The 13,093-nt window shown below is 53.3% G+C and overlaps 1 protein-coding gene across 2 annotated transcripts in view; it reads right to left on the bottom strand.

Moving 5' to 3' along the window:
- Positions 1-1,460: 1,460 nt before the first annotated feature.
- Positions 1,461-13,093, bottom strand: part of IQSEC2 (IQ motif and Sec7 domain ArfGEF 2) — a 90,900-nt gene continuing 79,267 nt past the window's right edge. Inside the window, exons 9-15 of one of the 2 annotated variants that reach the window (XM_030934550.1) lie at positions 11,900-12,039; positions 10,368-10,493; positions 7,770-7,869; positions 6,717-6,878; positions 4,906-5,079; positions 4,365-4,414; positions 1,461-3,767 (exon numbers count right to left, since the gene is read on the bottom strand). In XM_030934550.1, coding sequence (XP_030790410.1) covers positions 2,802-3,767; positions 4,365-4,414; positions 4,906-5,079; positions 6,717-6,878; positions 7,770-7,869; positions 10,368-10,493; positions 11,900-12,039 — 1,718 coding nt within the window. In that variant the 3' untranslated portion in view covers positions 1,461-2,801. The remainder of the gene's footprint in view (positions 3,768-4,364; positions 4,415-4,905; positions 5,080-6,716; positions 6,879-7,769; positions 7,870-10,367; positions 10,494-11,899; positions 12,040-13,093) is intronic. The other variant, XM_030934551.1, reaches the window with a different exon arrangement.

Consider the following 13,093-nt stretch of genomic DNA (forward strand, 5'->3'; position numbering starts at 1 on the left):
AGGACCACAGAGATTGGCTGGGCCACCTTGTGGAACACCTCCCATGTCAAGATAAGTGGTCTCTGTAGGTGACTTACTGTGTGTCTGGCCATGAGGTAGGCACTTCACATGCATCTGTTAACTGTCCTGCAAGGTTATTATCCCCATCTTACAGGTGGAAAGCCAGGCTCTGAAGGGCTAGGTGACTTGCCAAATGCAGCACAGGCAAGTCACTGAGCCAGGATTTGAGTGCTAAAAGCTGAGCTTTGGAAAAATGCGACCAGAATCAAGCTGAAGGTAGGGAAACGATCGTGCAGCTTGGTTCAGCAGGGAAGAAAACTAAAAAATGTTGATTGGACTTGATTCAGGACCTTGTGGGTCTAAGCTGTTCAAACCCTCACGTCTGGTCCATAAGGCAGCATCAAATGTGTAGGTGGCCTCAGCTGCTGCTTTTGCTAGTTGTCTTACCTGGGACACCTTTAAACATGCATACAAGGAAGAAAACAAAGAATTGATCTGAGCTGCTAAGAGCGAGGCCATCCAAACCATTCCCTTTTAAAGGCCATTCCAGATTCTAGGAAGGCAGCAAAAATAGTGACTGAATGCTGCTTCTGGGGACCCTGCTGACTTTAACCAAGAACCATGGCTCAACCCCACTTCTCCTGCACTAGGCTAAGATCCAGGACATAATCAGTGATGCTAGAAACACGTCCGTTTCAGAGGGAAGAGGTTTGGGAGGACTGGAAAGGGCCCTGGGGCTAGAAGTCAGGAAACCCCATCCTGACTTGCTGAGTGGCCTCGGGAGAGACTCTTCCCTTCTCTCAGCCTGTCCCCTTCTCTGTAAATGAAAGGGAGTCCAGCTCTTTGTTATCTAACATCCCAAGTACATATGCAGAGCTCTTAAAATGTATCTAGCCCTGTGCCTTCCAAATCACTCTCCCACCCTCAAGGATAGAAATGTGGCCAGCCATTGTGGGGATGAGGGAGAAGCTCCCAAGCCAGGCCAGGCCAGCCACATCCAGGGTGAGAGGAGATGCCCCAAGAGTGGAAGGAAGCATCCATCCTATGAAAGGAAGAGAAGGGAACTAACTTGCTCAGCTCTATCCTGGTTCCTTGGCATCCATTACTCCTGGGAATCATCATATCTCCATGTGGCAACGGCTTATCACCCCAAGTTTTACACTGAGGAAATGGAGACTCAGAGAGGGTGACTCTCCCGAATTCACATGCCTAGGAAATGAAAACCCCAGGATGTGAACTGGATCAACTCCAAAGCCCATACTCTTGCCACTCTGTCACGCAAACTGTGCATAAAATGAGATAGAAAAACCTCCCTCACTCCCACCTCCCTCCAAGCAAAGCATCTCATCCACCCAGGTGCCTGAATTTCTAACATTAGCGCATCACCTTCCTGGGCTAAGGCCTCTCTCCACGGGCTCCACAGTGGGGAAGGGGCGCAGAAGTAGGAGGCAGAGGCAGGAGGTGAGCACAAGGTCTTTTATGAGGCATCAAATATACATTCTTATATACAAGGAGGAAAAAAGACAATGCCTGAACCCCAGCTCCTCTCCATACAGCCCCTCCCACTGTCACCCTCCCCCGCCCCCAAGCTCCAGTGGCCCTGGCCCTTTGTACAGCCAGGGTTCCTCTGTCTGTCTGTACTGCAGCCCATGGTGGAGAGGGGAGAAGGAGACAGGAGCTGAGTGAGGAGCTGGATATGCGGGGCAAGAAGAGGAGCTGGGGCTTGTAAAAAATATATTTATAATAAATAAACAGGGCTGCAAAAGGGCTGGAGAGGCAGCGGAGATTCTGATGGACAGAAGGACTCAGGCATTCTGGCTCCCAACCCCAGGTCTGATGGCTTCAATCTCTGCCTCAGGAAGGACATCTTGGGCTCATGGTGGCCCTTTGGGAGCCTCTCTCCCCAGGGCTGATGCTGGGTGCCCTGCCCCAGCGAGGTGTGTGTGGGCGATATCTGTAAAGTGCATTGTCTTCAGTTGTAGGTGGGGTAGGTGTAAGGGAATGGGGGGGCATGCAATATGGGTGAGGGAGGGCAGTGCCCTTCTCATCCCAGACCTGAGCCCCCCCCAAAACCTGTCTGGACTTTGATCAGGATAAGAACATTGCAGGGCGAGGCAAGTTCCTGAAGCCGAAGAGGTCTGGGCTGGGGCCTACTGGAGAAAGGGCATAGACTGGCTCGAGAGAGGAAGCACTGCCCCACGTGGGGCCAACATAAGCAGGGTCCCACCCACCGAGTGAATCGACGGTCCGTGTCCTCCAGCAGGCAAGAAGACACATGGAAGTGTGTGGCCAGGCCCTGAGGTCAGAGAGAGGGCCAAGCCAGCTGAGGTTTGGCCACAACTCTACAGAGCGCTCTCCTAGCCCCACACGGCCAGAGGAGCCCCGAGGAAGCCTTCACCTCGACAGCTTTGGACACCTGCCCTTCTCCGCCAGCCAGAGCTGACAGGGAGCTCACATAGGCCCAGAGGTCTGAGGCCACAGAGCTAGACCTCCAGGGAAAAGTGGGGAAGAAGAAGACAGGAGAAAGACAACGAGGATCTCTGGAAGGCCCTCACCACTCCCCAGCGCTGGAGCACCCTGAGTCCAGGCTTCAAGTGGCAAGGATCCTCGAATCTGGAAGGAAACCCCATGGCAACTGCTGGGGGTGAGGGGACGGGTCCCAAGGCAGGGAGGACATGGGGAGGAGGACGTTGCTATGTGTATATATATTTTTGAAAAAACCGAGGAAGCAAAGAGGGTGTAAGGTCCCTCTCCTGTGGTTCTCCAGACTTTCCTGTTCCCCAGCTCACTCTCTCCATTCATCAGACCACGGTGCTGATCCGGCTTGGCTTGGCCTTGGGGTTTGCACTGGGGGGGTTGGCTGTGCCAGGGGGCCCAGAGGCGTGCAGCGGGCCATGGGGGGAGGTGGGCGGAAGGGGTGAGTGCGGGGTGTGGGGAGAGGGTGGGGGAAGGGGTGGGTAGGAGGGGTGGGGCGGGATGGGTGAGTGCGGTGACAATGGTGACTGGGGGTGGTGGGGGTGGGAGTAGGAGCCCCCTGGTGGCCGGGATCCAGGGCCCCCAGCCGCGCCTGCTGCTGGCATCATCTGTGGGTGGTGGCTGAAGATGAAGTGCTTAGGGCCCTGTTTGTGGGCTGGAGGGTGCTGGGGAGCAGGACTGTACAGGGGCAGTGGGGATGTGGGCTGGTGCAGGGGGTGGCGGCCATGTGGAGCAAACTGAGGGTGTCCTCCAGCCCCCCGTCTGGGTGCCCTGCCTGGCCGGCCCAAGGTATAGTGTTGGGGCCCTGGGACTGGGCCATGGGCGTGGAAGTGGCGATGTGGCCCCACAGGTGGGGCTGAGGCGGGAGGCGGTGGAATGGAGCCTAGCTGGGGCAAGGGTGGGGGCTGCTGGGGAGGTGGGGGAAGAGAGGGCTGCTGGGGTGGGAGGTAGGGTGGCGGGGCAGGGCCTGGTCCTTGGCAATACTGGGCATGCAGGGCCTGGAGCTTGGACTGCCCATCAGGCAGCACCCCCAGGCCACCGTGGCTGTGGCCGTGGTGATGGTGGTGGTGGTGGTGGTGCGTGGAAGAAGCAGATGAAGAGGAGGCAGAGGCCTGGCCTGTTGGCGGTGGTGGCATCTGGAAGGGCCCCTTGCCCCGCTTGCTTCCAAATAGGGAGCCCAGGAAGGATGAGGAGTTGGAGACGGGCCTCTGGCTCTTGTACTCCTCTGGCGGCGGGGGTGGGGGCGGAGGTGGCATCCTCTGGTGAGGGCGTGGACTGCTAATAACAGACCCCTGGAAGGGGGGAGGGGGGAAGTCAGGCCAGGCTAGATGCCCTAAACCCCCAGCCCTAAATTCCACCCCTGTCCCTGAGGGCTGGAGCTGGGGAGATAGCGAACCCCAAGTTGTAATAAAAACCAAATCACAGTCCTGTACTCATATGTGGAGCTCCCCAGCTTGCAAAGCTCGGCTGTCACATCCACTATCTCATCTGAGCCTCAGCTGGGAGAGGAGAAATTAGCAGTACCTCCTCCTCATCCCCATTTTGCAGGCAGGGAAAAGGTTAGGCCCAGAGAGGCAGAGTGACTCGCCCAGGGTCAAAGAGTAGGACTTGGAGGTAAGAGCTTCTCGTGGCCCAACTCCAAGGGCATCCCTACTCGCCGTCGGCCCTGGGGTTGAAAGGGGGCACGGGAGAGTGGAAGACAGGCTGAGAGACAGGCAGAATGAGGACAGACAGAGTTGAGGACAGATGGAGAGAGTGGTTGGCTGGGAGAGGCAGCCGCATGGTTCTCAGCAGGGAAGGGGGGAGCAACAGGTCCCCTCCTCCTCTGGGTCTCCATGGCCGGGGCAGGGCTCATGCAGAGGACGAGTGGGGCAGGAGCTGGCACTTACTTCGATGGTGCTGTCCAGCGATCCCACGCTGTTACGCCGCCCCCGCTTCCCTGCACCCACAAGCAAGGAGCCCAGCGTCAGAGCAGCAACCCCCCCTCCCTACCCTGCTGGGCTCCAGAGCTGGGCACCAGGCCTGGGCCCCTCCCGGGGACAGACACCCCATTATCCCTTTCCCCCATTGAAGAGGGGGAGGTGGGGAGGAGGAGAGGTGGAGAAGGAGGAGAGAGAGGAGGAAAAGATGGAGAAGGAGGAGTGGAGGTACAGGAGAGACAGAAGAGGGAGAAGAGGAGGAGAGGTGGAGCAGCAAGACAGAGGCACCAAGACTGTGGCCCCACTTCACATTCCCTGGCCCAAACGCCGGGCTCCCCCTGCTCTGACCTGGCTCCCAGGCCCCCTGTGGCGCAGCGCCCAGGACTCTGGGTGAAGGCAGGGTGCGTGTGTGTGTGGCAGGTGGAGGGAAGGCTGGTGGCCAGTGACAGGAGGCAAAGAGGACACCTGGTCCCGTGTCTCCCCAGCCAGGGCAGGGGCCCAGAGGGCTTACCTGCATCAGAGAGGTCTCGCAGGGAACTGCTGAGTGCGCCCCGTTTGAGCCCATCGCCTGCCCCGTAAGTGTCCTCCAGGCTACTGCGGGCCATCGTCCCATTCACTGAGTCCTTGGCCCCTCCAGGCTGTGAGGCGTTAGGCCGCATCATACCTTTCTGCTTCTCCAGCTCCGCTGGGTGGCAGTCGGGGAGACAGGGAGCAAAGGTCAGGAACAGGAGTGAGAGCCCATCTGACTGACCCTAGCCCTCCGTCCTCCTTCCTCCTCCCTCCTCCCTCCCTCTGTCCCCAGGCTTCCTGTTTTGCGCCTTGGACGACCAGCCCTTGTCTCTCCCAAAACTGCAGCTCCATCACCGAAGTACCCTTAGTGCCCAGCTCCCGTCTTGCACCCTCCCTTCCTGCTCAGCCTTCCCTTCATCCCTCTTGGTGCCTGCTCTCCCTGTTCCCTTTCCCTTCCTTTCACCCTTATGACTTCTCCCCTCCCATGCCCTCTTGCATTCAGGTCTCCCAAAGCACCCCTGCCCTTCAAGAAAGAGCTTCATGGCAGATGGTTCACAGTAAGGACGGGAAGGCCCTTCTAGCCTATGGCAAAGGGCATTCTTTCCAGAGTTCAGTCAGTTCTCAGATACCTTGCTCCGGAGCAGAGGGGCTCCTGGAAGGGCAGGAGCAGGAAACTGACAGGAATCAAATCCTCTATTAAGTGCCAGGCAGTATGCTGGGCGCTACACATACTTGATCTCTGTCAATCCTCACAACAGTTCTGAGGTCAGTATTAGCATCCACATTGTGCAGAGGAGGAAACTGAGAATCCGAGAAGTCTTAGAGCTTGCCCAGGGTCATACAGCTGGAAATGGCGGAGCCGACATTCTAGAAGCAGGTCTGCCTGATTCCAGAGTTTGGGTGCTTCCGGCCTCCTTACAGCCCCACCTCCCCACAGAGCTCATAGAAACATGTCTACTGGCCTCCCCTCGTCTTGGGCTGCTAATCCCTCTCTCAGGATTTTCCCAGGGTCTCAAAGGATCTGGTGAACTGAAATTTCTATCCCTGCCTCGCTGAGGAGTAGAGTGGCCCTGGAGCTGTGAAGGCCTCACCAAGGAGCTGTCTGCCGCCTCGTCTCTCTCTTTCTGTCTGCCTGCCTCTTTCTCTTTAACACCATGTTACTTAACTGTGACTGCTTAGCCTGGAGAAGAGAAAACTTGGAGGGCATCGGGAGGAATGAGATGTAATCACTATTTTCCATTATATATATATGATCAAAATGACTTGGTGTGACCCCTGGAGAGGATAGGCCACTGGGACTCAGCTCAGGAATTGATATGTGGGCAGAGGAGGAGAGAGGGTGGGACAGGGAATATAGATTTTTTGAATGCCTAAGATGTGTAGGGACATTTCGGCTACCTTGTCTCATTTCATCTCCTTGACTCCGTGAAGGAGACTTCATTACCCCAAATTCGTGTAGGAAGAAACTGGGGCTAGGCGGGTTAGGCAATTAGCTCCAGTTCACCCAGATAATGAATAGCATACCTGGAATCTAAAACTACAGTCCTACCTCCAGTACTCTGATTCTTCTCCCTGATACCTTTCACTAGAAGGAATAGTTGGCTCATAATTAGAGTTCGGGATAATAATGGGGCTGGGAGGTAATGAGCCCCTTGTCACTGAAGGTATTCAAGCAGAGGCTGAAGAATTCTTCAGCCTGGGAAGGTTGGACAAGCTAACCCTCAACTCTGAGATTCTCAGAGGATAGGATTCTTGGTTTCTGCAGGGCACTGTTTCAGGAGATGGGGGAGGAGATGTGGCTGGGCTACTCACACTCCACACGGTATTTCTCCATCTCCTGCACCTCCGCAATGGATTCGCGCAGGTCGGATGTAAAGCGCAGCCGGTCCTGGAGGCTGGGGGCATTGAAGATGATGAGGACTTTTCGCTCCCCACCAGGTACTGCAGACAGCAACTTGATCCCAAACTGGTAATCTGTGGAGAAAGGGGAGACTGGGCACTTCTGTTGGGATTGGTGCAAGGTGGCTCATACATAAAATAATTTTTCTTTTCTGTTCTTTTTTTCCTGCTATAACATCTCTCTGTCACCCAGGCTGGAGTGCAGTGGTGTCATCATGGCTCACTGCGGCCTTGAACTCCTGGGCTCAAGTGATCCTTCTGCCTCAAGCCTCCTGAGTAGCTGGGACCATGGGCACGCACCATATGTGCAGATAATTTTTTTTATTTTCAGTAGAGATGGGGTCTCACTACATTGCCCAGGTTGGTCTCGAATTCCTGGGCTCAAGCAATCCTCCTGCCTTGGCCTCCCAAAGTGCTGGAATTACAGGTGTGAGCCACCACACCTAGCCCATGAAATAATTTTTCTACTGTCTAACTCTGATCATGCCTCTTCTCCATTTGAGCATGTTTAGCAGCTCCCCTTTGCCCCAAAGCCCTCAAACTCCTGGTAGCTGTGGCCCCCTTACTCCCTGTACTGCAGGATGTAAAGGCATACAGCTCTGCACTGCTGTCTTGAAACCCTTTCCTTCTCACCTCTGCCTCAACTCACATTGCTACTGCTGCCCAGAATACCATGAAACAAAGCTCCTCCTGGTTCATCCTTCAGAGCACAGCGTGATCACCATCTCTTTGGCCCACCAGAGAACACATGCACTGTGGTTCTCTGCAAGACTATGAGCTAACCAGGGGCTAGACCCGAGTCATACTCCACCCTGGCCTGCCCCTCATCCTGGGACCAAGTAGGTGCTTTGGAGACCCTTAGCCTGGTTGTAAGGGACTCCAAAAACTGGAGCTGGTATAGATGACGGGTGAGCATGGGGGCCATGACATAGACTCTCGGGAGCTGGGATCCAAGAAGGGACTCACATGAATTCTGGAAGAGCTGCATGTGCATTTCCACGAGGGGGAAAGACTGACGGAAACTGTACGTCACCAAGATCTTCTTCTTCTGGAAAATTTTGGTGACCTTTGGCAGGAGTGGGAAAAAGACAAGAGGCAGCGTTTTGGGTGGGGAATTTCCACGTGGCACCTGTTTCTGGTAACCACCCTCCCCTCCCACCCCATTAACAGACATACACACACAAACACACATGCCCACAAGCTGGGGAGAATGGAAGCTTGAGGGACAGAATGGGAGACATGGAAGAAAACGCAAGTTCCTGACGTAATGACCACGCACCACAGACATTTACCACATTTCCAGGAACTAACTGAATCCTGCTCCCTCCAGGAAGCCTGCTCCAACATCCCATAGAGATTTGTAAACCCCTTTTCTGAGCTCCAGAATGATGATTCAGTACCTTTCCCTTGTCAGGCGCTATGCTAGTCCTCTGAGTGTGTGATCACCCCCTGCTGGACTGGAAGGCAGGAGTTTGGTTGTCGGGTTCTGTCACTGGGCCTCACCAGAGCCTGCACTTAATGGCAATCTCTGCTGAACCCATGTAGAGAGTTAACAAGTCTTCCTCTCAACAACCCAACGTCTTTGTCGAGTACTTGGGCACTCTGGACTCAACTAACACAGGTTGCAAACACCTCAGGCGGTCTGCAAGTGGCTCATAAAAGGAAATGTTTTGACTTCAGGATGGCACAATGACACAAAGCACTTTTTTAGGTCCTTTGGGCTGTGAGCTCCCTGAGAACAGGGACTAATTCTGATTCATTCTGGCATATCCAGTGCCTAGCATACAGCTGGACACACACCAGTTTCAGTACCTGAGGGATGTCTACACATTGACTGTGTGGGCCAGGTACTCCTTGGGGTAAGGCAGATTCCACATATAACATCTTATTTCATTTCATCCTCATAACAACCCTGTGAGGTAGGGGTTAGCTCCATTTCACAGAGGAGGAAACTAAGGCTCAGAGGGAGCATGGGAATACTTCAGCTAAAGCAGCAATCCTCAACTGGGGGTGATATTGCCCCCAGAGGACATGGAGCAATATCTGGAGACATTTTTGGTTGAAGGGTTGCTACTAGCACCTAATAGGTAGAGACCAGGGTGCTGCTAAACATCCTACAGTGCACAGGACAGTCCCTGCAAAGAATTATCCAGCCCCAAATATCAACAGTGATGAGACAGAGAAACCCTGCTCTAAAGGAGAGACCACAGTGGGAACAGGATCACTGTCCTCAAATCCCTGGAGAGTTGTCTTGGAGCAGAAGGACAACACTTGTTCTTTGTGATGCCAAAGGTTAAGTGCAGATGGTTGGAAGAAACCCACAGGGAGACAGATTCTAGCAGTCAGAGCTGCCTAACAAGGCAACTGGCTGCCTTAGAGGAAGGCGGCTTTCTGTCCCTGCAGTCATACATCCAGTGGGCCATCTAGGAAGCTGGACCCCGAAAGTCCCTTCCAACCAGCAAAGTCCTAAGAGTCCCATCCCTGAAAGACAAACATCTCTATTTGTAATGAGCTCAGTTTTAAGAATCACTTCAAGCATCTTTTTTTTTTTTTTTTTTTAGACAGAGTTTCGCTTGTCGCCCAGGCTGGAGTGCAATGGAGAGATCTCAGCTCACTGCAACCTCCGCTTCCTGGGTTCAAGCGATTCTCCTGCCTCAGCCTCCCCAGTAGCTGGGACTACAGGCATGAACCACTATGCCCAGCTAATTTTTTATATTTTTAGTAGAGACGAGGTTTCTCCATGTTGGCCAGGCTGGTCTCGAACTCCTGACCTCAGGTGATCCAGCCACCTCAGCCTCCTAAAGCGTTGGGATTACAGGCATGAGCCACCGTGCCTGGCCCAAGCATCTTTTTCAAATTTTGTTTTTATTATTTATGTATTTATTTATTTATTTAATTTTTTGAGACAGGGTCTGGCTCTGTTGCCCAGGTTGGAATGCAGTGGTGCAATCACAGCACACTGCAACCTCTGCCTCCCGGGCTCAAGTGATCCTCCTGACTCAGCCTCCCAAGTAGCTGGGACTACAGGTACGCACCACCGTGCCCGGCTAATTTTCGTATTTTTTGTGGAGACAGGGTTTCAACATGTTGCCCAAGCTGGTCTCAAAACTCCTGGACTCAAGTGATTCAAACTGCCTTGGCCTCCCAAAATTCTGGGACTGTAGGCGTGAGCCATGGTGCCCGGCCCACTTCAAGCATCTTGATTACTGAAGATTTCTAGACTGACCTGGGGGTCACAGGTTCACCCCTCTTCACACAACCCTATGGGCTATTGAGGTGGACAAGGATATTTCCTACCACTTCCCAGGTTGTAAGTCTGTCATCCCTTTGGTCCTCATATATTCTGTCCCTCTGCGTCTGTTACTATCTCCAAATGAATCTGTGAGGAAAAGGAGGGGCAGAGAAGGCCTGGGCCTTGCCTGAGACCATGCAGATGGCATGGCAGAACACCTCGCCCGCGACACTCCACACACCACACCACACACCAACATCAACATAGTTCACACCAGACTCAGGTGTCAACCTCACTATCCCCCTCCATCTCCTCCCCCACAGTGCTCATACCACAAGGAGATCATTGAAGAGGAAGACCTCTCGCTGATGCAACCCTAGCCTCTGGGGGCGGTTTGGATCTGGCACCTCGTAGAGCTGGCAGCAGCAAACCAGTCGACGGTGAGGGAGAGACAGGACCTAGACAGGCATGGAGAAACAGGTGTCAGCAAGGCCAGCCCATCAGCTTCAGGCCTCCTGGCACCTTAAGTTTCAACCGCAAAAAGTTTACCTCTCATACATGTGTATCACTCTGACACAAGGGGTATCAGCAACTAGGGCCTAAACTTTTCTTCTACCTTGCCTTTGCCCCTCTGTCTGGAATGTCTTTCTTGTCCAGCTCTGCATGGTCATATTTCAACTCCCCTTCAAATTTCCATCCCAGCCAGGCACGATGGCTCACACCTGTAATCACAGCACTTTGGGAGGCCGAGGTGAGCGGATCACCTGAGGTCAGGGGTTCGAGACCAGCCTGGCCAACATGGCAAAACCCCGTCTCTACTAAAAACACAAAAATTAGCTGGGTGTGATGGTTGGTGCCTGCAATCCCAGGTACTCAGTAGGCTGAGGCAGGACAATCGTTTGAACCCAGGAGGTGGAGGTTGCAATGAGCCAAGATCATGCCACTGCACTCCTGCCTGAGTGACAGAGTGAAACTCCATCTCAAAAAAAAAAAAAAATCAATCCCAAAATTATCTCTTTCAAGAAGCCTTCCCTGATTTCTCCAGGCTGAAAATGGCCTCTTTCTCCTTTCTCCTCTCCTAAACTGGACCGTAAGGCAGAAGTATTATATGCGTCTTTGTCTCACACCCCAACTGGTCTGTGAGTGCCCCCAAGGACAGAGACCACGTCTGATTCATATATACGAATGCCCAGCACCAACTCTGGTGCCCAGTAAAATGCTGGGCTTAGTGGAAAGGCATCCACAAATGTTTGTTGGCTAAAGCCTGTTCTTTTTTTTTTCTTTTTTTCAGACGGAGCCTTGCTCTGTCACCCAGGCTGGAGTGCGTTGGCACGATCTCAGCTCACTGCAACCTCCTGGGATCAAGCGATTCTCCTGCCTCAGCCTCCTGAGTAACTGGAACTTCAGGCACGCACCACCACGCCCGGCTAATTTTTGTATTTTTAGTAGAGACAGGGTTTTGCGATGATAGCCAGGCTGGTCTGGAACTCCTGACCTGAGGTGATCCGCCCACCTCGGCCTCCCAAAGTGCTGGGATTACAGGCATAAGCCACTGCACCTGGCCTAAAGTGTGTTCTTGCTTTGGTTTTCTGATAACCATCAGCTTGGCCCTTCACTTAGGATGGAGAGGCAAAGCCAGAGGCGAAAAGGATGTTAATATTTATACAGTACCCACTATGGGCCTTGGAATGTGCTCGATGCATCCACTCTGCACCACAGCCTTCTGAGGAATGCATTATCACCCACTCCGTATTGCAGGTAAAGGGCACCTGGGGCTCAGGGAGGTGCAGTGACTCAGGAGGTGCACTTAGTGGCAGAGGCAGACCTGAACCCTGGCCCCTCTGCAGCCTTCCAAGGCACTTACTGGTTTCTTTCCAACAATCATGCGCTCCACAGCCTGCACCTGGGACACATGGTCATCGTTGGTCCGCAGTTCACGCCCCTGGATGCGCTGGTAGATGCCCACCAGGAGGTCTCGGGGGATGTCTTCACCATTGTCAACCCCTGGGGGAGGGAGTAACACAGGGATATGTCACATAATTATGGGCACTGGGTGGTAGGGATGCTCCACAACTCCCACACCCAGGCACGGGCCATGACAGTCAGGACTGAGGGTCAGTGGGTATCCTCAGCCTCTTAGCCAGGATTGGGGCAGGGAGGATGTCCTTCAACACAATAGCCAGTTGCTATCTTCCCCGGGGTGGGGAATTTTCTCTCAACAACTCAGAATACATTGTAATTAAAACAATCAGATACTATTGTTTGCCTTCCTAATTAGCAAAAATAATTTTAAATGAAATCCTGTGCTAGGAAGAGTGCAGGGAAGTGGGCATGTATGGTAACATAACTCTTTTGGAAGGTAATTTGGCAAGAATCTAAATGTTTGTACACAGTGATTCTTCTTCTAGGAATCTACCTTAAGGAACTACTCAGAAATATGTGCAAGAATGCTAGTGCAGGCCAGGCATGGTGGCTCACACCTGTAATCCCAGCACTTTGGGAGGCCGAGGCGGGCAGATCATGAGGTCAGGAGATGAAGACCATCCTGGCCAACATGGTGAAACCTCATCTCTGCTAAAAATACAAAAAATTAGCCAGGCATGGCAGCATGTGCCTGTAGTCCCAGTTATTCGGGAGGCTGAGGCAGAATTGCTTGAACCCGGGAGGCAGAGGCTATAGTGAGCCAAGATCGGGCCACTGCACTCCAGCCTGAGCAACAAGATTGAGATTCTGTCTAAAAAAAAAAGATTGCTAGGACAGGCGTAGTGTAATCCCAGCACTTTGGGAGGCTGAGGCAGGTGGATCGCTTGAGCCCAGGAATTCAAGAGCCAACCTGGGCAACATGGCAAAATCCCATCTCTACAAAAAATACAAAAATTAGCTGGGTGTGGTGGCACACACTTGTGGTCCCAGCTACTTGGGAGGCTGAAGTGGGATAATAGCTTGAGCCTGGGAGGAGGAGGTTGCAGTCAACCATGATTGCACCACTGCACTCCAGCCTGGGCAACAGAGCAAGACCCTGTCTCAAAAAAAAAATAAATAAAATAAAAAGAATACT

Source organism: Rhinopithecus roxellana, chromosome 7, assembly GCF_007565055.1.
Source record: "Rhinopithecus roxellana isolate Shanxi Qingling chromosome 7, ASM756505v1, whole genome shotgun sequence".
Taxonomy (NCBI): domain Eukaryota; kingdom Metazoa; phylum Chordata; class Mammalia; order Primates; family Cercopithecidae; genus Rhinopithecus; species Rhinopithecus roxellana.